Source organism: Phyllobates terribilis, unplaced genomic scaffold, assembly GCF_046119375.1.
Source record: "Phyllobates terribilis strain yellow unplaced genomic scaffold, ASM4611937v1 Scaffold_2__4_contigs__length_985480577, whole genome shotgun sequence".
NCBI lineage: Eukaryota > Metazoa > Chordata > Amphibia > Anura > Dendrobatidae > Phyllobates > Phyllobates terribilis.
In genome coordinates this window covers 863,403,571-863,428,144 of record NW_027362762.1, presented here as the reverse complement: position 1 = coordinate 863,428,144, position 24,574 = coordinate 863,403,571, and the positions used below count along the sequence as shown (strand labels likewise).

The 24,574-nt window shown below is 41.4% G+C and overlaps 1 protein-coding gene across 8 annotated transcripts in view; it reads left to right on the top strand.

Annotated features, from left to right (window-relative positions):
• Positions 1-24,574, top strand: part of NCOR1 (nuclear receptor corepressor 1) — a 161,358-nt gene that overhangs the window by 21,046 nt on the left and 115,738 nt on the right. For all 8 annotated transcript variants that reach the window (XM_073668000.1, XM_073668005.1, XM_073668007.1 and 5 more), the window contains exon 2: positions 10,638-10,815. In XM_073668000.1, coding sequence (XP_073524101.1) covers positions 10,708-10,815 — 108 coding nt within the window. In that variant the 5' untranslated portion in view covers positions 10,638-10,707. The remainder of the gene's footprint in view (positions 1-10,637; positions 10,816-24,574) is intronic.

Here is a 24,574-nt window from a genome sequence, read left to right as displayed (position 1 = left end):
CACAATGTCAGTGGCTGTGAGGCTGTGTTTTATTGCATATTTGGCATCCTTTGTGTCAGAGCCATATGCTCATTTTTTATTTTTCTTCCATTTTTGTACCATGTATTCTTGGAAGTGGCCTCAAGCCGTCATACACTATCTGATTGCACCCCATCCAGAGTGGGAGACGGCTTTAATATATAATGCTTAACCCCTAAGACACCGCGGTCAGTGGCAGTCGCAGCATCTTAAGCAGTTAGACAGGGATGTGATCTCTGCATTGTATTCACAGTTATATTTAGTAACTAGCTGTACCCTGCCACGCCTTTCTGTGGCTCTGTCTGGTTAGATGGAAAAGAAAGAAAAGAGAAAGCGCACTTTTCTAAAATATTTAATTTCACAATGCTTGTGGGTATATAATATTTTTGGTTTGGGTATAGCGTGTGTTGCTTTTACGATCAACAGCTGGTATATAAAAACTTAGTAGGTATATAAAAACATGCGTGTATTCGAATGCAATGTTCATTTTTATTTATATATATTTACATATATGTATGTATATATATGTGTGTGTATATGTATGTGTGTGTGTATATGTATGTATGTGTGTATATATATATATATATATATATATATATATATATATATATATATAATATACACATACACTGTGTTCCAAATTATTATGCAAATAATATTTTCTCAGATTTTCCCAAATTACCTATATGAATTGCAGTCATTGTAATTTTCCAATCAAATAACTATTAGAGTACAATTGAAAGGTTTTTGTACAAACTGCCTATGATAACAGTATATTTTTAAAAAAATAAAAAACTCAAACTGCACTCAAAATGCATGTTCCAAATTATTATGCACAGCAGAGTTTTCAACCTTTTCATTTTAATAAAGAACAAAAAAATGGTCATTTTTGAAATTATAAGCATTAGCAGGTTATTACAAACTGAAATCAAACAGTTTTCAACTCAAAACTTAATTCTAGGTGATGTAACATTTGCACATAGGACCGCTTGTTCGAAAGGAGCTTCTGAACTCTCTCGTCCATTGAATTTGTCAGGTTTTGGATGGTTTCTGCTTCAATTGTTTTGCATGAGGACAGAATACCCTCCCAGAGCTGTTGCTTAGATGTGAACTGCCTCCCGCCATCATAGACACTCCTTTTGATGATGCTCCAGAGGTTCTCAATGGGGTTGAGGTCAGGGGAGCATGGGGGCCACACCATAAGTTTGTCCCCTTTTATGCCCATAGCAGCCAGAGATGCAGATGTGTTATGTGCAGCATGAGACGGGGCATTATCATGCATGAAAATGATCTTGCTGCGGAATGCACGGTTCTTCTTCTTGAACCATGGAAGGAAGTGCTGTTTGAGAAACTCAACATACATTATGGAGTTCATCTTTACCCCTTCAGGGATCCTAAAAGGGCCGACAATCTCTCTCCCCATCATTCCAGCCCAAAACATTACTCCAACTCCTCCTTGTTAGCGCCGTAGCCGTGTTTGCATGGGGTGTCCATCAACCAGCCATCCTCCACTCCATCCATCTGGACCATCGAGATCATTTCATGCATGATAATGCCCCGTCTCATGCTGCACATAACACATCTGCATCTCTGGCTGCTATGGGCATAAAAGGGGACAAACTTATGGTGGGGCCCCCATGCTCCCCTGACCTCAACCCCATTGAGAACCTCTAGAGCATCATCAAAAGGAGTGTTTATGATGGCGGGAGGCAGTTCACATCTAAGCAACAGCTCTGGGAGGGTATTCTGTCCTCATGCAAAACAATTGAAGCAGAAACCATCCAAAACCTGACAAATTCAATGGACGAGAGAGTTCAGAAGCTCCTTTCGAACAAGCGGTCCTATGTGCAAATGTAACATCAGCTAGAATAAAGTTTTGAGTTGAAAACTGTTTGATTTCAGGTTGTAATAACCTGCTAATGCTTATAATTTCAAAAATGACCATTTTTTTGTTCTTTATTAAAATGAAAAGGTTGAAAACTCTGCTGTGCATAATAATTTGGAACATGCATTTTGAGTGCAGTTTGAGTTTTTTATTTTTTTAAAAAATATACTGTTATCATAGGCAGTTTGTACAAAAACCTTTCAATTGTACTCTAATAGTTATTTGATTGGAAAATTACAATGACTGCAATTCATATAGGTAATTTTAGAAAATCTGAGAAAATATTATTTGCATAATAATTTGGAACACAGTGTGTGTGTATATATATATATATATATATAATGTTCAAAAAAATAAAGGGAACACTGAAATAACACATCCTAGATCTGAATGAATGAAATATTCTCATTGAATACTTTGTTCTGTACAAGGTTGAATGTGCTGACAACAAAATCACACAAAAATCATCAATGGAAATCAAATTTTTTAACCAATAAGCACAGCCCTCCATGTGCTCGCCAGAGGTAGCCTGACTGCCATTAGGTACCGAGATGAGATCCTCAGACCCCTTGTGAGACCATATGCTGGTGCGGTTGGCCCTTTATTTTTTTGAGCAGTATATATATATATATATATAATATGTGTGTGTGTGTGTATATGTATATATGTGTGTGTGTGTGTGTGTGTGTGTGTATATGTATGTATATATATATATATGTGTGTGTATATGTACATATATATACAGTACAGACCAAAAGTTTGGACACACCTTCTCATTTAAAGATTTTTCTGTATTTTCATGACTATGAAAATTGTACATTCACACTGAAGGCATCAAACCTATGAATTATATACTTAACAAAAAAGTGTGAAACAACTGAAAATATGTCTTATATTCTAGGTTCTTCAAAGTAGCCACCTTTTGCTTTGATGACTGCTTTGCACACATGATGACTGCTTTGCACACATATATATAATATATGTATGTATATATATATATATATATATATATATATATATATATATATATATATATATATATATATAAATATATGTATGTGTGTATATATAGTATATATAATATATATATAAATATGTATGTAGTATATATATATATATATATATATACACACACACACACACACACACACACACACATATACACACACACATACATACATACATACACACACACACACACATACATATACATTTTTATTTATATAGATATGTATATCTCAGATGTGGCAATGCTGGCACTGTTGATAGTTATGCCCATCAGGCAGGCATGGTGGCAGCCTGTACCCTGTGACCCCTGCTGGCCTGTACTCTGCACAGGTCACTAAAGAGGTCGGTACTTGCTGTCAGGTGTCACAATGGAGCCGGTCATATCAGGAATTTCTAATTATGCAATTCCCTAGTACAGAGGGAATGTGACAGGAGGGGGCACAGAGATGAAGGCAGGCGGCGGCAGAGGAGGAGGGGGTGATCCACTCGACATGTCCCGGTCCGGTACCGGCCAGATCACAGCATGCTCCCGCCGGTGGCACAGTGTGATTTGCACTCGCTCGCTATCCGCCCACTGCTGCGAGGCTCGTGCCCAGCCCAGAGCGGAGGCCGCGGCCTGTTCCTCTCCGTGCAGCCTCCCTCTCTCCTTCCCTCCCTCCCCCTCTTGTTGTTGCGCAGTCGGAAATAAAACTAACCTGCCGGAGAAGAAGAAGCCGCAGTGGTGCCGGAGAGCAGAGGCGGCCGCCTCTCAGGCGCTGGTGATGATGAGCAGCAGCGTCTATCGGCCTCGAACAGACGATCTCGTCATTCCCCTTCCCCCCACGGTGGACATGAAAGGAGCAGAGCACAGGCAGCGGCTGGGGCGAATGAAGGAGAGGGAGAAAGGTTTATGAATGAGATGTCAATAAGGGGGGAGAATGCTGGGTGTCCGGGGAGAGTCAGCCTGGGACTGAGCTCTTAACATCCCCCTCTCCCTGTTGCTTTTATGTCCAACAGCTAGTATATAAAAACATAGTAGGTATATAAAAAATGTGTCTGTAATCGAATGCAACGTTGTGTCAAAATTTCAAAGCAATCGGTGAAGAACTTTGGGAGATTTAAGAATTTGAACAAATGAACATTTACATTTTTATTTATATAGGAGAGAGATTTTGTCTCCATCTTGTGTGTTCATGCTCAAGTTGTGCAGGGAAGTGAAATATCCACAGGGATTTCAGATGTGGATAATTAGAAGATTTAAATCTGACGTTGCTTGAGTTTCTCTACGTGGACATTGTTGGGCTGTAATCACAATGTGGGTGTTTTTACTATATTATTAGCTTTCTAGACTCTGCAGCATGTTGGTGGTGAGTGCCAAAACTTAACTGCAGTCTAAAGTGCTTCAAAATGTGTGCGTGCAATAAAGAGAATGGCATGTAAATGTCCAGAAGTACCGAATCATCAGCTCCTCAATGCTCCATGATGGGGATATATTTCATGAGTGCTTCTAAATCAATGATCCATGATGGGCACAGCATGCTGATTTTGTGCCCAAAAAAAAGACCAAATTAGCTGCGCCCTGCATTTTTTCATGTACATCTGTCATTTCACACAACTTACTCTTATCCCTCACTTGTAATGGTCTAGTATGTCCATGAACTGTCCAAATTCTCCTGTTCTGTAACTTTTCATCCTCTTTTTGAGTGGAGGTTTCCTCATCATCAACATTCTGCCAGCACTGTAGGAGCTGGAATGACCTTCTCACTTTCCGGCAGATGACCAATATGACTAACCTGCCCTGTATTGAAAGCCCATATCTCTGTCGTCCCTGTCTGAAGTTTGTCTCTCAGCTCCTGCGCTTTTGTCTGTCAAAGACCCGGTCACTGCTGCTAGAGACGGATTACACTTGACAACAGGCAGTGGACAGAAGGGAGACACCTAGTGACTGTTGGCTGTAGTTCAGTGTAAGTTTTATAGATGTAGTGATTCATCTCACCACTTTGTATTCTGAATGGAGTAATAAAGTTATTAGATGTCAGCCATAATCTGTAATCATCCTGCTTCCGTGTTTGTTTTTCTTCATTGAAGGCCACAAAATGCAAAACTGTTTCTATCCTTCACTTGTGTAAACCTCTCCTAGTAAGAGTTTACTGATGTCTTTTTCTTTTGGAGTAGTGAGCTGCCTAAACTTAAAGCAGCCCTCCAGCTCGCAATAAAAGAGGGGTGCATGGGTGTATTCCGATTTGTGGTGCGACCCGTGGACCAGCAGTATCTGTGTTCTTTCAGGATGCTGCAGGCAGACGCGCAGGAGGATTGCGGCTGGCCAGATCCAGGGATCCAGCCTCAGAACAGCGATAGGCGTTGTGCTCCTTGCCAAGGAGACCGGCCACCTCTGATAGACTGCAGCAGTGTCCAGTAACCCAGGCAGCCAGCAGTTCATAATCAAAATTTAAAATCTCTCCGTTCTTGAGAATGGACAGGATTTTAACGAAGTAAATTGCAAAACTTTTTTTTTTCTTCAAAACTTTTTGCAATTTAATTTTTGATTGCGAATAACCCTTTAAGGCTGGTGGCAGAAGCATCAGACATTCTGGCACACCTAACAAAATACCAATGGTGGAGGATGAGGTCGGGACTTGTGTTTATTAACTTAATATAATTTATGAATAAAAATGCAAAAAATGAGAATAAAAATACTAATATAATACAGAATAATAATTGATACGACATTGCAAGCTGTTGGCTGTCGCTGGTGCCGTGTTATTATAATTGGAGAGAGGTACGAGCTATTAGCCCTGGACGTTGTGCTCCTCGTAGTGTTTTGCAGTGTGGATCTGCCAGGACTTCGGTACGTTTGTCTGGTTTGTCACTTCAACAGAATGTGCAATAATGAGCAGAAATCCTTGTCTATAAGACACCAGGGAGCGGCATGAAGATCAGCGGCTGCATTAAACATCTGCTCCATCTTCCTCCCTGCTTTGCCCTTCACTCTGTGCCTTGTCATTGAATATACCGTATACCGCCACCTGCACAGTGATACCGTACCGTATACCGCCACCTGCACATTGATACCGTACCGTATACCGCCACCTGCACAGTGATACTGTACCGTATACTGCCGCCTGCATAGTGATACCGTACCGTATACCGCCGCCTGCACAGTGATACCGTACCGTATACCGCCACCTGCACAGTGATACCGAACCGTATACCGCACAGTGGTACCGTATACCGCCACCCGCACAGTGATACCATACCTTATGCCGCCACCTGCACAGTGATGCCGTACCGTATGCCGCCACCTGCACAGTGATGCCGTACCGTATGCCGCCACCTGCACAGTGATCCCGTACCGTATACCGCCACCTGCACAGTGATGCCATATTGTATACCGCCACCTGCACAGTGATGCCATATTGTATACCGTACCATATACCGCCACCTGCACAATGATACCGTACCGTATACTGCACAGTGATACCGTATTGTTTACCGCCACCTGCACACTGATACCGTACCGTATACCACCACCTGCACAGTGATGCCGTATTGTATACCGCCACCTGCACAGTGATACCGTGCCGTATACCGCCACCTGCAAAGTGATACCGTGCCGTATACCGCCACCTGCACAGTGAAGGTAATGACATGTAGATTTATCGTTGTCTTACACTTTACTGGCGCTGTATTACTCTGAGAGAATGTGCCCTGAATCCAAGTAGTGTGAACATATACAGTTATATGAAAAAGTTTGGGCACCCCTATTAATCTTAAGCTTAATGTTTTATAAAAATTGGTGTTTTTGCAACAGCTATTTCAGTTTGATATATGTAATAACTGTTGGACACAGTAATGTTTCTGCCTTGAAATGAGGTTTATTGTACTAACAGAAAATGTGCAATCTGCATTCAAACAAAATTTGTCAGGTGCATAAGTATGGGCACCCTTATCATTTTCTTGTTTTAAATACTCCTACCTACTTTTTACTGACTTACTAAAGCACTTTTTTTGGTTTTGTAACTTCATTGAGCTTTGAACTTCATAGCCAGGTGTATGCAATCATGAGAAAAGCTACTTAAAGTGGCCCCTTGCAAGTTGTTCTCCTGTTTGAATCTCCTCTGAAGAGTGGCATCATGGGCTCCTCAAAACAACTGTCAAATGATCTGAAAACAAAGATTATTCAACACAGTTGTTCAGGGGAAGGATACAAAAAGCTGTATCAGAGATTTAACCTGTCAGTTTCCACTGTGAGGAACATAGTAATGAAATGGAAGAACACAGGGACAGTTCTTGTTAAGGCCAGAAGTGGCAGGCCAAGAAAAACATCAGAAAGGCAGAGAAGAAGAATGGTGAGATCAGTCAAGGACAATCCTCAGACCACCTCCAGAGAGCTGCAGCATCAACTTGCTGCAGATGGTGTCACTGTGCATCGTTCAACTATACAACGCACTTTGCACAATTAGAAGCTGTATGGAAGAGTGATGCGAAAGAAGCCGTTTCTGCAAGCACGCCACAAACAGAGTCGGCTGAGGTATGCAAAAGCACATTTGGAGATGCCAATTTCATTTTGGAAGAAGGTCCTGTGGACTGATGAAACCAAGATTGAGTTGTTTGGTCATACAAAAAGGCGTTATGCATGGCGGCAAAAAAACACAGCATTCCAAGAAAAACACTTGCTACCCACAGTAAAATTTGGTGGAGGTTCCATCATGCTTTGGGGCTGTGTGGCCAATGACGGCACCGGGAATTTTGTTAAAGTTGAGGGATGCATGGATTCCACTCAGTATCAGCAGATTCTTGACAATAATATTCAAGAATCAGTGATAAAGTTAATGTTACGCAGGGGATGGATCTTTCAGCAAGACAATGATCCAAAACACCGCTCCAAATCTACTCAGGCATTCATGCAGAGGAACAATTACAATGTTCTGGAATGGCCATCCCAGTCCCCAGACCTGAATATCATTGAACATCTGTGGGATCATTTGAAGAGGGCTGTCCATGCTCGGCGACCATCAAACTTAACTGAACTGGAATTGTTTTGTAAAGAGGAATGGTCAAAAATACCTTCATCCAGGATCCAGGAACTCATTAAAAGCTACAGGAAGCGACTAGAGGCTGTTATTTTTGCAAAAGGAGGATCTACTAAATATTAATGTCACTTTTCTGGTGAGGTGCCCATACTTATGCACCTGTCAAATTTTGTTTGAATGCAGATTGCACATTTTCTGTTAGTACAATAAACCTCATTTCAAGGCAGAAACATTACTGTGTCCAACAGTTATTACATATATCAAACTGAAATAGCGGTTGCAAAAACACCAATTTTTATAAAACATTAAGCTTAAGATTAATAGGGGTGCCCAAACTTTTTCATATGACTGTACTAATAGTGCAGGAGAGCCTGCAAACATTCTTGTACATTCCCGTGAAATGTTTTATGCCCTAAACCTGTGTCAATGTGTAATTCATTGTAAGTGCATTAATATACTCACTGATTGCTGTGTTCTCCGGTTTCCAGCGCTGCTCCAATCACGTGCCTGCAGAGGACCGGCGCATCGCTAGAAACCGGGAAAGGTGGCGATTCCTGAGTATATAAGAGTATGTGCACATGTTAAGTTTTTGCTGCAGACATTTCTGCTGCAAATAATAAGTGTCGAAAGGAAAAACGCAGCAGAAAATAGATTTTTTTTTATGCGTTGTTTCCTGGTTCATGGGAATAGGTGAAAAACGCTGAAAGAATTGACATTCTGCAGATATGAAACTACTTCTAATTTGCAAGGAAAAATTAAGCAATGTGTGCACGAGACTTCAGGAATCTGATTCACTTTGTTTGCATCGGGAAAGCCTTCAGTTTTTGTGACACTTCACCGCAAAAAACATGACAAAAATGCAGCAAATACTTAACGTGTGCACATACTTAATGTACTTACCCTACGCGTGCAGGCAATGTAGTGATTGTGCACACATTGAGTATTTGCAGCAGATTTTTCTGCAGCAAAATCTAGTGTTGGCAGGAGAAACGCTGCACAAAACACGCATGTTTTTATCGGTCTTTTTTTTTTTTTTTTTAAGAATTAAAAATGCTGTAATTGCTGAAAGAATTGACACTTGTAGTTCAAATCTGCAAGGAAAAAATAAGCAGCACAGATTTCAGAAATCTCATTCACTTTGCTGGTACTATAAGGCTGTTTTCACACGGTGCGTTTTTGCTGCGGTTTTGTATGCAAATTTTCAGCTGCGTTTTACAGTGCCAGCAAAGGCTATGAGGTTTCAGAAATCTCATGGACACACATTTGTTTTTTTTCCTGACTGATTTGGAAAATTGCTGCGCTTTTGCAAACTGCAGCGTGTCACTTCTTTCAGCGTTTTTGCCACTTTTTTTCACCCATAGAAAGCAATGAGCAAGTGCAAAAACGCAGAGTTTTGCTGCGTTTTTGGTGCAAAAACCTGAAGAAGTTGCATCGTCTTTTTTTTGGGGGGGGGGGGGGGACTAAACTTTATCAGTATGCACAAAAGATAATAAAACGCAGCAAAACCTCATTTTTTTGATGCTGCCTCTTTACTGCCAAGAAAGCAGGTTTTGCCTGTGTAAAAAAAAAAAAAAAAAAAAAGCAGCAAAAATGCAACGTGTGAACGCTGTGTGTGTGTTTTTTTTTTTTCCCCCCACCAAAAACACAGCCTGTGTGTATACCCTTACACAGGTATCGGGCATGATAACATTTTACTGGCGTGTTTCTTAAGTTTTTTTCCTAAATCATGGCCAAAGCTTGTACTCTTGGTCTCTTTCTGGCCAGCATGCATATGTGTAGGGACGTGCAGCAAACTGTCCTCTATACAAAGGCGACTCCAATATAAAGGATAACATACGTTTTATTTGCAATGGCTCCGTATGGTGGAGGAATGCCACAGCGCCCGTCCGGACTGTGACCACCGTCCCCATCAGCGTATACATCCCGCAGAGCTCGCTTATCCCTGGAGCATTAGTTTTCTCCTATCTCCGATTGTAATGCTTGTGGAGCAAAATGGGTATGAAAATGAACAGTCCATCAAGCGCAACTTATTGTCCTACAGTCCGGGAAGGGGGAAAAAAACCAAGGACTATTTAATTGCGAATTTCTTATGGGTTGTTTAATTCAGAGTAAGGATATGTGCCCACGTCAAGTATTTGCATCAGAAATTTCTGCACCATTTCTGCATCTGTTGGCAGGAAAAACGCATTTTTTCCAAATTTTTAGTAACGTTTTTGTTGCAGATTTTTCCCCATTCATTCTTATGGGTGAAATCTGCAGCAAAAACGCTGAAAGAATTGACATGATGCAGATATAAATCTGCAAGGAAAGAATAAGCATCAGGACTCTCATTCACTTTTTTTGGCATCCGGAAACCCATCAGGCTGACAAATCTGCAACATGTGTGCACAGGCCCTAAAGAGGAAGATCTCACTAACTAGAATGCAAATCGCTACTGGGATTCTTGAGTCAGCAGAGAATAGAGGAGATTTCAGCTCTGAAGCCAGGAGTAAGATGAATGCAGCTCTCTACAGCTATCCAGGCTGTCACTCCGAGACAGTACTAGTTTGTATAATATAAGGATACTATCTGTTAGTGTGCAGATCAGATCTCCCATACGCCATGTAGTCAGATGGGGCTGTGTGCGACGTACATGATTATCCTCCTATGTACTGTACTGCCTCTCCGCCTTATCTCCTGCTGATTTGCTCAAACTGTTGTTATTTTATCCCCAGGTGGTTTCCAGGAAACATGACTGTGCATTGGCCTTGACCTTACTCCGCAGTGTGGACTTTGTCTCCCATTATGTCAAGTTCAGGGTATCCTCCTAACCAAGGAGCGTTCGGCAGCGAGCAGAGCCGCTACTCCACCCACCCGGTGCAGTACACCTTCCCCAGCAGCCGTCTCCAACAGGTCCGTGTCATTGTCCTTTATTTCTGTGTTTTACTTCTGAGAGTGAATAATGATTGTTTTACTCCGAAAGTCTATCACTAATCCTAATCAACTCTCTGTGAGATGGCCTGCGTTCACTTAACAAATATTAAACCCCAGAAATTAAATGCCGAGGGTCCGTCCCATGTCAGAGGTAAATATGGTGGATTTCCTGACTTAGACCTTCGATGTGGAGTTTTAGGCCACGTTCACACGTTCAGTTATTTGGTCAGTGCATCAGTATTTGTAAGCCAAATCCAGGAGTAGAACAATCAGAGGAAAAGTATAATAGAAACACGTCACCACTTCTGGATTTATCACCCACTCCTGGTTTTGGCTTACAAATACTGATGTAAAATACTGACCAAATACTGAACATGTGAACATGGCCAAACACTGATAAGTTGGAAAAAAAATTACTCCGCTGTCTGATGGTTCATCACTTTATTGTATAATTTGCCATGTTGAATTTATCACTGGCCAATGGTGGCCCGGACCTGGAAACATAGTTTAATTTGCAATGGAAAAGAAAAAAACAAACATTTTTTTCCTAGAGTGAAAGGATTTTATGGTAGCAAAAATGTAAAATCTCTGCAAAAAAATGTCAATGTTGTTCCAGTTACATGGAGCTCTAGGGCCCTGATTCATTCTTATGTTGTCTGGTTTTATGTTGAAAGTCTGCAGTCATTCTATGTGACTGCAGACTTCTGAATCCTTACAGCGTGCACACCTCACGCTGTCAGGATTCCCCGGTGTTGCTACCGAGAACGATCAGTCATGTGATCGCAAGTATTCGATTTGCACACTTTTGACCACATTACAACTAGACGTGCTCAGCCTCACTCAATTCACTTGTATTGAGCGAGGTCGAGCACGTTTAGTTGGCACGTGATCGCATACTTGCAGTCACGCGACTGCCTGGTCTCTGCAGCCACACTGGAAAATCTTGATTGCTTGTTGTGCGCGCGCTGTAAGGATTCAGAAGTCTCTATTCATAGAGGGACTGCAGACTTTCACCACAAGGCTCGACAACCCCTTTAAAGAGTTTTCCGCAGATTTCTGTCATAAACCTCCTTCAAATGTCTCAACTAGAAATTGCACACAAATAATATGACTCTTTGGCTGGTTTACGCTAGTTCTTTTGTGCTCAGACTGACAAATTTGCCAGAAGTTGCGTAAATTATGTCAGAAATGTATGGCAGCCTCTGGCTGGAGTAACATTTTTGGCACTGGTGCACTGCAGCTATAATATGTGCCAAATGTATTTGTCATTGTATCACCATGAAGATAAGCGGTGCCATATCTTGTTTGTATCCTGTCATCTTGTGATTGGTGTCTGAATCCTGAAACTCACAGTGATTTGCTAGAATATGCACTGTGGAGCTGCCCCTGTACTAGTGGTCATGTGGCATCCCAGAGACCTTAAAGTGGGTTTGTACCACCCAACTAGTGGAATTAAATTGCTCCCTATCTGTAAGTGATTACTAGCCTGTTAACCAGGGCAGACTGCACTTACAGGAGTAGTCTCATGTCATAAAATTGGTATAGTTAGTTAGAAAGCTTTAAAATAAGTAAGTTTGCATTCATCTTACTTTTTCTATCTGTTGCCATTCTCCTGCTGTGAGAGCTTTTATCTTACATAATGTACAGCTGGTTTCCAAAGAGCTCAGCTGCCAGACCCTTCCCAGTATGCGCAACAGTTACATTCCAGGAGAGGAGTTAACTCCTGACATCCCAGCCACTTCTCTCCAGCCCATTGATTTCTGTACAGCAGTTAGCTGCTTCCCTCCTTCCCCCTCCCTCTCAGCTCCTGACCCAGCTGCTTTTATCAGTCCTGCATAATAACAGTCACCCTGGTGTGAAGTCTACAGTATGAATTACAAAGTCACTAGCCAGTCCCACCTACCGTTCTGCCTTTCTTTAACTCCTGTGTACAGTTTATATCTGCAAAAGATTTTACATGTGGAACAGGAATTTACCAAATAAATTTTTACCCCATTAGTGAAGTTTTATTGACATCTGGCATGTTTTCTTTATATTTGCTAATTAAATCTTTCATCTGAGTGTTCATGTCTCTAAAAGAAATGAAAACCCAAATCCATTTGCAAAACCTCTTTTCTGTAATGTACTAATACTGAAATAACCTGCAGTGTTCTCCATGTAAATCCTCCCACTGGGGTCAGAGCTCTTACTGTACGTGCCTCTAGGGCTTTGTTCACACATTTTTGGATTTTTGGCAAGAAACTAGCATGTTTTGTTACATGCAGTTTCATGTGTAGGCTTCTTTTTTCTCTGCAGATTTTTACACCGTCCATTTCTAATTGTTTTCTTTTATCCCTCATTTTTCAAGGAATGCTGAAGTGCAAAGATTTATTTTTCAGAAAGGGATTTTGTCACCTGTATTTTGTTGTTTAATCTTAGAGCAGCGAAATTTAGGAGCAGTGACCCTGATTTCAGCAATGAGTCACTTAGTTGGCTGTTTGCTGTAATTTTGATAAAACTCTGTTTTATCAGCAGGAGATTATCATTGGATGACTACTTGGCCTCCTGGCAAGGTAGTCAATCCGCATCACCACAATTGGCAGCTTTCTGCCTATGCACAGTGTACACAACTGCCAATCAGTGGTGTGGGCGGGGTTATACAGAGCTCAGCATTTATAGAACTGCAAACAGAAAAAAACCTGTTTTCATCAAAACTGCAGCAAGCAGCCCAGTAATTGATACATTGCTGGAATCTGGGTATCTGCCCTATTATTAGGCTGCTCTTAGATGAGTTCGCAAAAACTGGGTGAGGCTATGTGCCCACGATGCAGAAATGTTCCGGATTTTTCCTGAGCATTTCTGCATCTCCCTGGCAGAAAAAACGCATGCGGATTGTACATGCGGATTGTACATGCGGATTGTACATGCGTTTTTCCTGCCAGGGACATGCGGATATGAAGCGTTCTTCACATGCATTTCCGCATGCGGGTTGACAAGCGCTTTCCAAGCGGTTTTAGCATCACTTGGAAAGTGCTTGACAACTTGGTCACACTTTATAAATCCATGTAAACAGCATGGATTTATATACTGTGACACCAAAGAAAGGTTAAAAATAAAAAAATAAATCTATACTTACCTTCCGATGGCCCCCGGTGTCTTGCTTCACCGTCCCGGCTGCCGGCAGCTCGCGGTACACTGAAGTACCTGCCGATGTCAGTGTCGCGTGACCTGTCACATGACTATGTCGTCAGCGCAGGTCCTTCAGTTCATCGCGATCTGCCGGCATGAGAGGAGGAGCGCACCGCGGGCCGCCAGAAGGTAAGTATATATTTATTTTTTATTTTATTCTTTTTTTTTTTTTTTTTTTTACAGTTTCTATGGTACCCGGGTTCCGGAGGAGAGTCTCCTCTCCTCTAGACCCGGGTACCATCCACACATTGGAACGCTTGGATTCCACATCTACAGATGCAGGGATGCGGATACCATGCTTTCCAATGCAAGTCAATGGCCGCAAAAACGCAGCGCTTCCGCAAAATAAATGGTAGTGCTGCTTTTTTTTCCGCAATAATAATCCGCAGCGGAAATTTCCTCAGCATGTGCACAGCACATGCGGATTATCATTGGGGAACATTGCTGCCCTTCTACCAAACGTTTTTTAAGCGTTTCTGCAGCGTTTTTGCCACTGCTGAAATGCTTAAAAAACGCATCGTGGGCACACAGCCTGACAGATACTCTTTAAAGCTATGTTCCCACAATTGAACTTTTGTGGAGTTTTTTTAGGTTGCAGATTTTCTGCATCCATTAAGTAAAATAGGGTACTTGCATTTTTTTCAAAATACTCTGCATAAAAAAGTCACTAAAATCTCATTTTGGAAACATAGCTTTAAATTCCTATTTCCTTCAATCCTAACTTTAATCCCTCCTTCAGAATTTCCCAGTGTCCAGGTCAAGGAAAAACAATTCCTAACTTTCTACTCTGTGAAAGTGATTTTTTTTGGTGGCGCTTAAAGAGGTTGTCCACTACTTTTACGTGGATGGCCTATCATTAGCATAGGTCATCAATGTCTGATCGGCCGGGGTCTGACACCCGCTGATCCGCTGTTTTTGGCATTGATGGCGACAATCGCCAGCCGGAAGTGCTCTACAAGTAGACGTCCAGCTCCATGAGCATGTACTTTCGGCTGATGGTTGCTGACACCGGTAACAGCTGATCGGCGGGGATGCCGAGTGTCGGACCCCGGCCGATCAGACATTGATGACCTATCCTTAGGATAGATCATCAATGTAAAAGTAGTGGACAAACTCTTTAATTATTCAGTCCCTAGATCTCATGGGACATCAGCTCTGTTTGGGTAAAACTGCTCTTATTCGGGAGTTTTCTGATGTGTGCTGCACATATGGATCTGTGGTCTTAATATACATCCCCCAATTTCTTGGAAGTATGTTCACCATTGTGTGGAAGGCGCCAATGCGATGCCTGGCAATGCGAGGACAAAACAATATATTACATAAACATTACATCATGTGCATATGACGGCCGGCCGCGCTAAACACACTTCAAAGAATAGTTTCAGAAAAATCTTGCTTGGCTTCTCGACGTGTTCACATCTGCAGTTATCTTCGGTTGCAGGAATTGTTTACATGGGCCTATAAACCTCAGCGCAGACAACATAGGATTGTTTGTACCGGATTCATCACGCAGAATGGAAAAAAGAATCGCCAGATGTTCAGACACATGGAGGCAGATATAGCAGAGCTGGCAGGGATCTTGAGGTCCCAATTCTGCCCGCAATGAGCATCAATCAGCGATATGAGAAGCCAATCAGCGCTGCTGATGGATCTGGGATGAACAATCATTGATACTTGTATTATTGACAGCACGTGCGCTGTTCACACAGAGAGATGTGCCGCCGAGAACAATCACTCTTCTGGCGGCGGCTTATTTCACAGAGGACAAAAGGATCGGGCATTGGAAATCCAACGGGTCGGATCCTTCTCTTCCCCGACATTTGTCGAGGGACATTTGGGAGGCCCCCATACACATCACACTTTCGGCTGATCCTATGGTTATCAGCGGGTTTGGTTGCCTTTAATCCCATGTGTGTTTAAAGAGGAGCCATCGTTAGAAAATGACCTATTGTTTAAGGCCATGTGCACAGGTTGTTTGGTGAGGTTTTTTAGCTCATGTATTTTTTAAATATGTTTGCCAATTTTTTTTTTTTGCATATCACAATCTGTATTAAAATAAAAAATATGTATAGTAATCTTGCAATTTTTACATTGGCCACTGGGGCATTTTTAAACTCTAACTTCCTGTTACTTCAGGAAATGGTCACAGTAATCAGAACCCGACCCATCTAATGCGCATGTGCAGAGGGTCATTGTGAGGGGAGGGGGAGCAGGTGAGCTGTGACATTTGCTACTGTGATTTGTGGATCCTGTGTTATCAGCTCTGTATAGAGGCGTTATCGATCATTCTGCCTGATAAGGAGTATAATGAGAAGTCTCTCTGAAAGGACAGAAAATTAAGTTTAAAACAGCCCTAGTGGTCAGTGTGAAAATTGCAAGATTATTTTTTTCCCCCCTGTATAAATAAGATAGTGATATGAAAATTATAATAAAAAAAAATACGTGTAGCACGAAGATTTGATTTAAGCAATAACAAATTGTCTGATGATGGTTTATCTCATTATTAGTATGTCAGTATGGAGGGTGGCAGTGATATACGCCAGTTATTGGCCACAATGGATGAATGAAGTTCATGCAGAAATGACTGCACACTTGACTTTGGTAATAAAGTGAGGGCTCCAGTAGATCGAGGTATCGAGGGAATGATGGTTCACCAGGGCGGTCACCTCTCTCCCTTATACTGCTGGAGCGTCCGTCCGGGGTGTATTCTGCCAGCACTCTGCCTGTTCTGCTCCGGCACTCGTCCCATCCTGCCATCAGTGAGCTCTCTGGCCGAGTTATGTAACCGGGATTTATTTAAAGAACACTTTATTGTCTTGGGACAGAGCAGCTGCTGCGGTGCCAGCCCAAGCAACTGCAGACAGGGGCACATCTAGGACGGATCGCAGGATTTATTTTAGATGGATTTGTTACAAAATTTGTTTTAATAAAGTGAAATCCTTCTAATCTAGAATTAAAATATTCTGGGTTGTTGGATGATCAGGAAAAAGTAGCAGAACCACAAAGAAAGCTGAAAATAAATTGCCAATGGAAAGAAACCAATATATATATATATACACACACACACACACACACACACACACACACACACACACACACACACATACAGTACAGGCCAAAAGTTTGGACACACCTTCTCATTTAAAGCTCTTTCTGTATTTTCTTGAGTTTGAAAATTGTACATTCACACTGAAGGCATCAAAACTATGAATTAACACATGTGGAATTATATACTTAACAAAAAAGTGTGAAACAACTGAAAATATGTCTTATATTCTAGGTTCTTCAAAGTAGCCACCTTTTGCTTTGATGACTGCTTTGCACACTCTTGGCATTCTCTTGATGAGCTTCTAGAGGTAGTCACCGGAAATGGTTTTCACTTCACAGATGTGCCCTGTCAGGTTTAATAAGTGGGATTTCTTGCCTTATAAATGGGGTTGGGACCATCAGTTGTGTTGTGCAGAAGTCTGGTGGATACACAGCTGATAGTCCTACTGAATAGACTGTTAGAATTTGTATTATGGCAAGAAAAAAGCAGCTAAGTAAAGAAAAACGAGTGGCCATCATTACTTTAAGAAATGAAGGTCAGTCAGTCTGAAAAATTGGGAAAACTTTGAAAGTGTCCCCAAGTGCAGTTGCAAAAACCATCAAGCGCTATAAAGAAACTGGCTCACATGAGGACCGCCCCAGGAAAGGAAGACCAAGAGTCACCTCTGCTTCTGAGGATAAGTTTATCCGAGTCACCAGCCTCAGAAATCGCAGGTTAACAGCAGCTCAGATTAGAGACCAGGTCAATGACACACAGAGTTCTAGCAGCAGACACATCTCTACAACAACTGTTAAGAGAAACCAAAGACAAGAAACCAAAGACAAGAAAAATACCCAAATGATTTAAAGTAAATGTATAAATCGCACAGTGCAAAAATAATAATAAATAATAAAGGGTATTTAGTTAACATAATTTTGATCAAAATAATGTAAAAGCTGTCCCGCCACGTCACGGCATCCCTTGTGGGACAGTCCTAACTCTAATATTAAAAACCTTACCATTTGTCAAGTGACATACATATGGACAAGGACAGAGAGACTGGATCCCTGGTGCAAGCATAAAACCGAGGCAGGATCAGCGTCCCAGCCCAGACAAAGGGCGGCCACACCCTTTTATATGCACTCAAGCATACTAACTGCAAAGAAAAAAGAACTAAAGAACACAAGGAATGGACATTAGACCAGTGGAAATCTGTGCTTTGGTCTGATGAGTCCAAATTTGAGATCTTTGGTTCCAACCACCGTGTCTTTGTGCGACGCAGAAAAGGTGAACGGATGGACTCTACATGCCTGGTTCCCACCGTGAAGCATGGAGGAGGAGGTGTGATGGTGTGGGGGTGCTTTGCTGGTGACACTGTTGGGGATTTATTCAAAATTGAAGGCATACTGAACCAGCATGGCTACCACAGCATCTTGCAGCGGCATGCTATTCCATCCGGTTTGCATTTAGTTGGACCATCATTTATTTTTCAACAGGACAATGACCCCAAACACACCTCCAGGCTGTGTAAGGGCTATTTGATCAAGAAGGAGAGTGATGGGGGCTACGCCAGATGACCTGGCCTCCACAGTCACCAGACCTGAACCCAATCGAGACGGTTTGGGGTGAGCTGGACCGCAGAGTGAAGGCAAAAGGGCCAACAAGTGCTAAGTAAGCATCTCTGGGAACTCCTTCAAGATTGTTGGAAGACCATTTCCGGTGACTACCTCTTGAAGCTCATCAAGAGAATGGCAAGAGTGTGCAAAGCAGTCATCAAAGCAAAAGGTGGCTACTTTGAAGAACCTAGAATATAAGACATATTTTCAGTTGTTTCACACTTTTTTGTTAAGTATATAATTCCACATGTGTTAATTCATAGTTTTGATGCCTTCAGTGTGAATGTACAATTTTCATAGTCATGAAAATACAGAAAAATCTTTAAATGAGAAGGTGTGTCCAAATTTTTGGCCTGTACTGTGTGTGTGTGTATGTGTGTGTGTGTGTGTGTATATATGTGTATATATGTGTGTATATATATATATATATATATATATATATATATATGTATGTGTATATATATATATATATATATATATATATATATATATATATATACACACAGTTGTACACTATATGAAAAGACACATATGCATGTTTTTCTCAATATCTGACATGAAATCAGAATAAACCTTTCCTGTTTTAGGTCAATTAGGATTAACATAATTTTTAATATCTGCCAAATGCCAGAATAATGAGAGAGAGAGAATGTTTTAAGGCATTTTTATTACTTACTACAAAGTCAAAAGTTTATACAATAAGTTTACTATGCCTTTAAACAATTCTGGACTGCCCATATGATGATGTCATGTGTTTGGAAGCTTCTGATAAGTTTTTTGGCAACATCTGAGTTAATTAGAGACACACCTGTGGATGTATTTTAATGCACACCTGAAACACACTGCTTCTTTGTGTAGCATTATGGGAAAGTCTAAAGAAATCAGCCAAGATATCAGGAAGAGAATTGTGGACTTGCACAAGTCTGGCTCATCCTTGGGTACAATTTCGAGATACCTGAAGGTGCCTCCTTCATCTGTACAAACAATTATACACAAGTACAAACAAGATGGGAATGTCCAGCCATCATACCGCTCAGGAAGGTGACGGGTTCTGTGTCCCAGAGATGAACGTGCTTTGGTCCGACAAGTGCATATCAACCCAAGGACAAAAGCAAAAGACCTTGTGAAGATGATAGCGGAAGCTGGTAAGATTGTGTCAATAACCACAGTGAAATGAGTACTGTATCAACATGGGGTGAAAAGCCACTCTGCCAGGAAGAAGCCGTTACTCCAAAAGAAACATAAAAAAGCTAGAATATTGTTTGTAAGGCTATGTGCCCACGATGCAGAAATGCTCAGGATTTTTTCCTGAGCGTTTCTGCATCTCCCTGGCAGAAAAAAACGCATGGGGATTGTACATGCGGATTGTACATGCGTTTTTCCTGCCAGGGACATGCGGAAATGGAGCATTATTCACTGACATTTCCGCATGCGGATTGACAAGCGCTTTCCAAGCGATTACCATCACTTGGAAAGTGCTTTTGACAACTAGGTCACACTATATAAATCCATGCAAACAGCATGGATCTATATAGTGTGACCCGAGAGAGTGGTTAAAAATAAAAAAATAAATATATACTTACCCTCCGATGGCCCCCGGTGTCCTGCTCACTCCGTTCTCCCTTGCAGGCAGCGTTGGATTGAAAGACCTGCCGACGTCAGCGTCGTGTGACCCGTCACATGACTCTGACGTCAGTGCAGGTCCTTCAATCCACTGCAAAGTGCCGGGAAGCAAGTAGGAGCGCAGCGCGGGCCGCCGGAAGGTAAATATACATTTATTTTTTATTTTATTCTTTTTTTACAGATTTTTTTAATGGTACCTGGGTGTGGATGAGACTCTCCTCTCATCTACACCTGGGTACCATCCGCACATTAGAACGTGCCAATTACGCAAGTACAGATGCAGTCTTGCGGAATTGGTGCGTTCCAATGCAAGTCAATGGCGGCGAAAACGCAGCATTTCCGCAAAATAATTTTTAGTGCTGCGTTTTTTTCCGCAATGATAATCCGCAGTGGAAATTTCTGCAGCATGTGCACAGCACATGCGGATTATCATTGGGGAACATTGCTGCCCGTCTGCCATGCGTTTTTAATGCATTTCCGCAGCTGCAAAAACACTGCAGAAACACATTAAAAGCGCATCGTGGGCACACAGCCTAAATGTACACAGGAACAAAGACCTTAATTTTTGGAGACATGTCCTGTGGTCTGATGAAACTAAAATTGAACTTTTTGGGCATAATGACCATCGTTACGTTTGGAGGAAAAAGGAAGAAGCTTAGAAGCCCAAGAACACCATCCCAACTGTGAAACACGGGGGTGGCAGCATCATGTTGTGGGTTTGTTTTGCTGCAGGAGGGACTGGTGCACTTCACAAAATAGATGGCATCATGAGATAAGAAGATTATGTGGCAATACTGAAGCAACATCTCAAGACATCAGCCAGGATGTTAAAGCTTGGGTAGAAATGAGTCTTCCAAATAGACAATGACCCGAAGCATACTGCCAAAATGGTAACAAAGTGCCTTAAGGATAACAAAGTCCATGTTTTGGAGTGGCCATCACAAAGCCCTGATCTCAATCCTATTGAAAATTTATGGGCAAAGCTGAAAATGCAGGTGTGAGCAAGGCGACCTACAAACCTGGATCAGTTATACCAGTTTTGTCAGGAGGAGTGGGCCAAAATTCCAACCAACTATTGTGAGAAGCTTGTGGAAGGATATCCTAAACGATTGACCCAAGTCATTCAGTTTAAGGGCAATGGTACCAAATACTAATGAAATGTATGTAAACTTTTGACTTTGCAGTAAGTAATAAAAATGCCTTAAAACATTCTCTCTCTCTCATAATTCTGGCATTTGGCAAATATTAAAAATTATGGTAATCCTAATTGACCTAAAATGGAAAAGTTTTATTCTGATTTCATGTCAGATATTGAGAAAAACGTGTGTGTGTATATATGTATATACACACGCACACTTGTTCTAAATGTCTCTTTTAACCCTTCCAGGCCAGGTGATTTTTAGTTTTTACGCTTTCGTTCCCCCCTTCTTCCAGGAGGCATAACTCCTTTATTTTTTCATCGACAAATGAGAGCTTGTGTTTTTGCAGGACTAGTTGAACTTTTGAATGACAGCATTCATTTTATAATGTGATGTGCTGGAAAGTGGGGGAAAAAAATTCCAAGTGCAGTGAAATGGCTGAAAAAGTGCAATTCTGCAATTGTTTTGGGGATTTTTTATTTTTTTTTATGTACAGTGTTCATTACATAAAAATGACCTAATAATTTGATCCTTCTGTTCGGTATTATTAGGGAGACACAAAACCTGCGTAGTTTATTTATTTCAGTCATGAACATTTTTGGGAAATGTGTGAAAAAAAATAAATTTTTTTTTTGCTGTTGTTGCTATTTTCCTTGACCCATCCTGTTTTTAATTTTCGAGTGATAAAACTGAGTGAGGGCTTGTGTTTTTTTTCCGTTTTGAGCCGACTTTTTTTTTAATAATACCATGTTTAGGTACAAACAATGTTTTGATCGCTTCTTGCGTATTTTTGCCCTGTTGCTGTGAAGTACGACAATTCAGTCTTTTTTCTTGTTACGCAGTTTAACAATCAGATTAATTATATATTTTGATTAGACTTTTATGGATGTGGAGATACTGCTTTTTTTTTAATCAACTTTTAATGGCAGAAAAGGGGGATGGTGTGAACTTTTGTATTTTTTTTTTCCTCCCGTATTGTTTTAGCAGATCTCTGGCTGTCATGCCCCGGCCCATCGTGCCCCTCAGAATGCTGTGAATGCCGCTGTCAAAGATAGATAGCCGCGGGTGAAGCTTCACTCCTCTTTGAGGTAGCTGATGGCTGATTAACATAGTCATCATCTGCCTGCAAGGATGCTGGCTCAGCTTCTGAGCCTGCATCAAAGTCAGGAAGCCAAGTTTGCACGTTTCCAACATCAGTAAAGAGTAACTACAGTTATATGAAAAAGTTTGGGCACCCCTATTAATCTTAAGCTTAATGTTTTCTTAAAATTGGTGTTTTTGCAACAGCTATTTCAGTTTGATATATGTAATAACTGTTGGACACAGTAATGTTTCTTCCTTGAAATGAGGTTTATTGTACTAACAGAAAATGTGCAATCTGCATTCAAACAAAATTTGACAGGTGCATAAGTATGGGCACCTCACCAGAAAAGTGACATTAATATTTAGTAGATCCTCCTTTTGCAAAAATAACAGCCTCTAGTCGCTTCCTGTAGCTTTTAATGATTTCCTGGATCCTGGATGAAGGTATTTTTGACTATTCCTCTTTACAAAACAATTCCAGTTCAGTTAAGTTTGATGGTCGCCGAGCATGGACAGCCCTCTTCAAATGATCCCACAGATGTTCAATGATATTCAGGTCTGGGGACTGGGATGGCCATTCCAGAACATTGTAATTGTTCCTCTGCATGAATGCCTGAGTAGATTTGGAGCGGTGTTTTGGATCATTGTCTTGCTGAAAGATCCATCCCCTGCGTAACTTCAACTTTGTCACTGATTCTTGAACATTATTGTCAAGAATCTGCTGATACTGAGTGGAATCCATGCGTCCCTCAACTTTAACATGATTCCCGGTGCCGGCATTGGCCACACAGCCCCAAAGCATGATGGAACCTCCACCAAATTTTACTCTGGGTAGCAAGTGTTTTTCTTGGAATGCTGTGTTTTTTTTCCGCCATGCATAATGCCTTTTTGTATGACCAAACAACTCAATCTTAGTTTCATCAGTCCACAGGACCTTCTTCTAAAAAGAAATTGGCTTCTCCAAATGTGCTTTTGCATACCTCAGCCGACTCTGTTTGTGGCGTGCTTGCAGAAACAGCTTCTTTCGCATCACTCTCCCATACAGCTTCTCCTTGTGCAAAGTGCGTTGTATAGTTGACCGATGCACAGTGACACCATCTGCAGCAAGTTGATGCTGCAGCTCTCTGGAGGTGGTCTGAGGATTGTCCTTGATTGATCTCACCATTCTTCTTCTCTGCCTTTCTGATGTTTTTCTTGGCCTGCCACTTCTGGCCTTAACAAGAACTGTCCCTGTGTTCTTCCACTTCCTTACTATGTTCCTCACAGTGGAAACTGACAGGTTAAATCTCTGAGACAGCTTTTGTATCCTTCCCCTGAACAACTATGTTGAATAATATTTGTTTTCAGATCATTTGACCGTTGTTTTGAGGAGCCCATGATGCCACTCTTTAGAGGAGATTCAAACAGGAGAACAACTTGCAAGTGGCCACTTTAAGTATCTTTTCTCATTATTGCATACACCTGGCTATGAAGTTCAAAGCTCAATGAGGTTACAAAACCAAAAAAAGTGCTTTAGTAAGTCAGGAAAAAGTAGGTAGGAGTATTTAAAACAAGAAAATGATAAGGGTGCCCATACTTATGCACCTGTCAAATTTTGTTTGAATGCAGATTGCACATTTTCTGTTAGTACAATAAACCTCATTTCAAGGCAGAAACATCACTGTGTCCAACAGTTATTACATATATCAAACTGAAATAGCTGTTGCAAAAACACCAATTTTTATAAAACATTAAGCTTTAGATTAATAGGGGTGCCCAAACTTTTTCATATAACTGTATATGTTTGTTTTTTTATTTCAATACAGGATATGTAGTTCTCAGAAATATTATACAGTCAAAATCCTGATTTTTGTCTCCAGGAACATAAAGCGTGAATGCTGAAGTGCTGTCCAAAATATACATCATCGGGGAGATTGTGTAAGTCCGCAGTGTACGGACCTCCTGCCCGGCGTAATCGCCCTTGGAGACAGCATGGCATGGCTCACACTGTGGTCGTAGCGTGTTCTCTCCTATACCAGGGAGAGGGGGCACACGCTGCGCAGACCCTGCTCTCCTCCACTGTGTATGGAACTTCCCCAGCA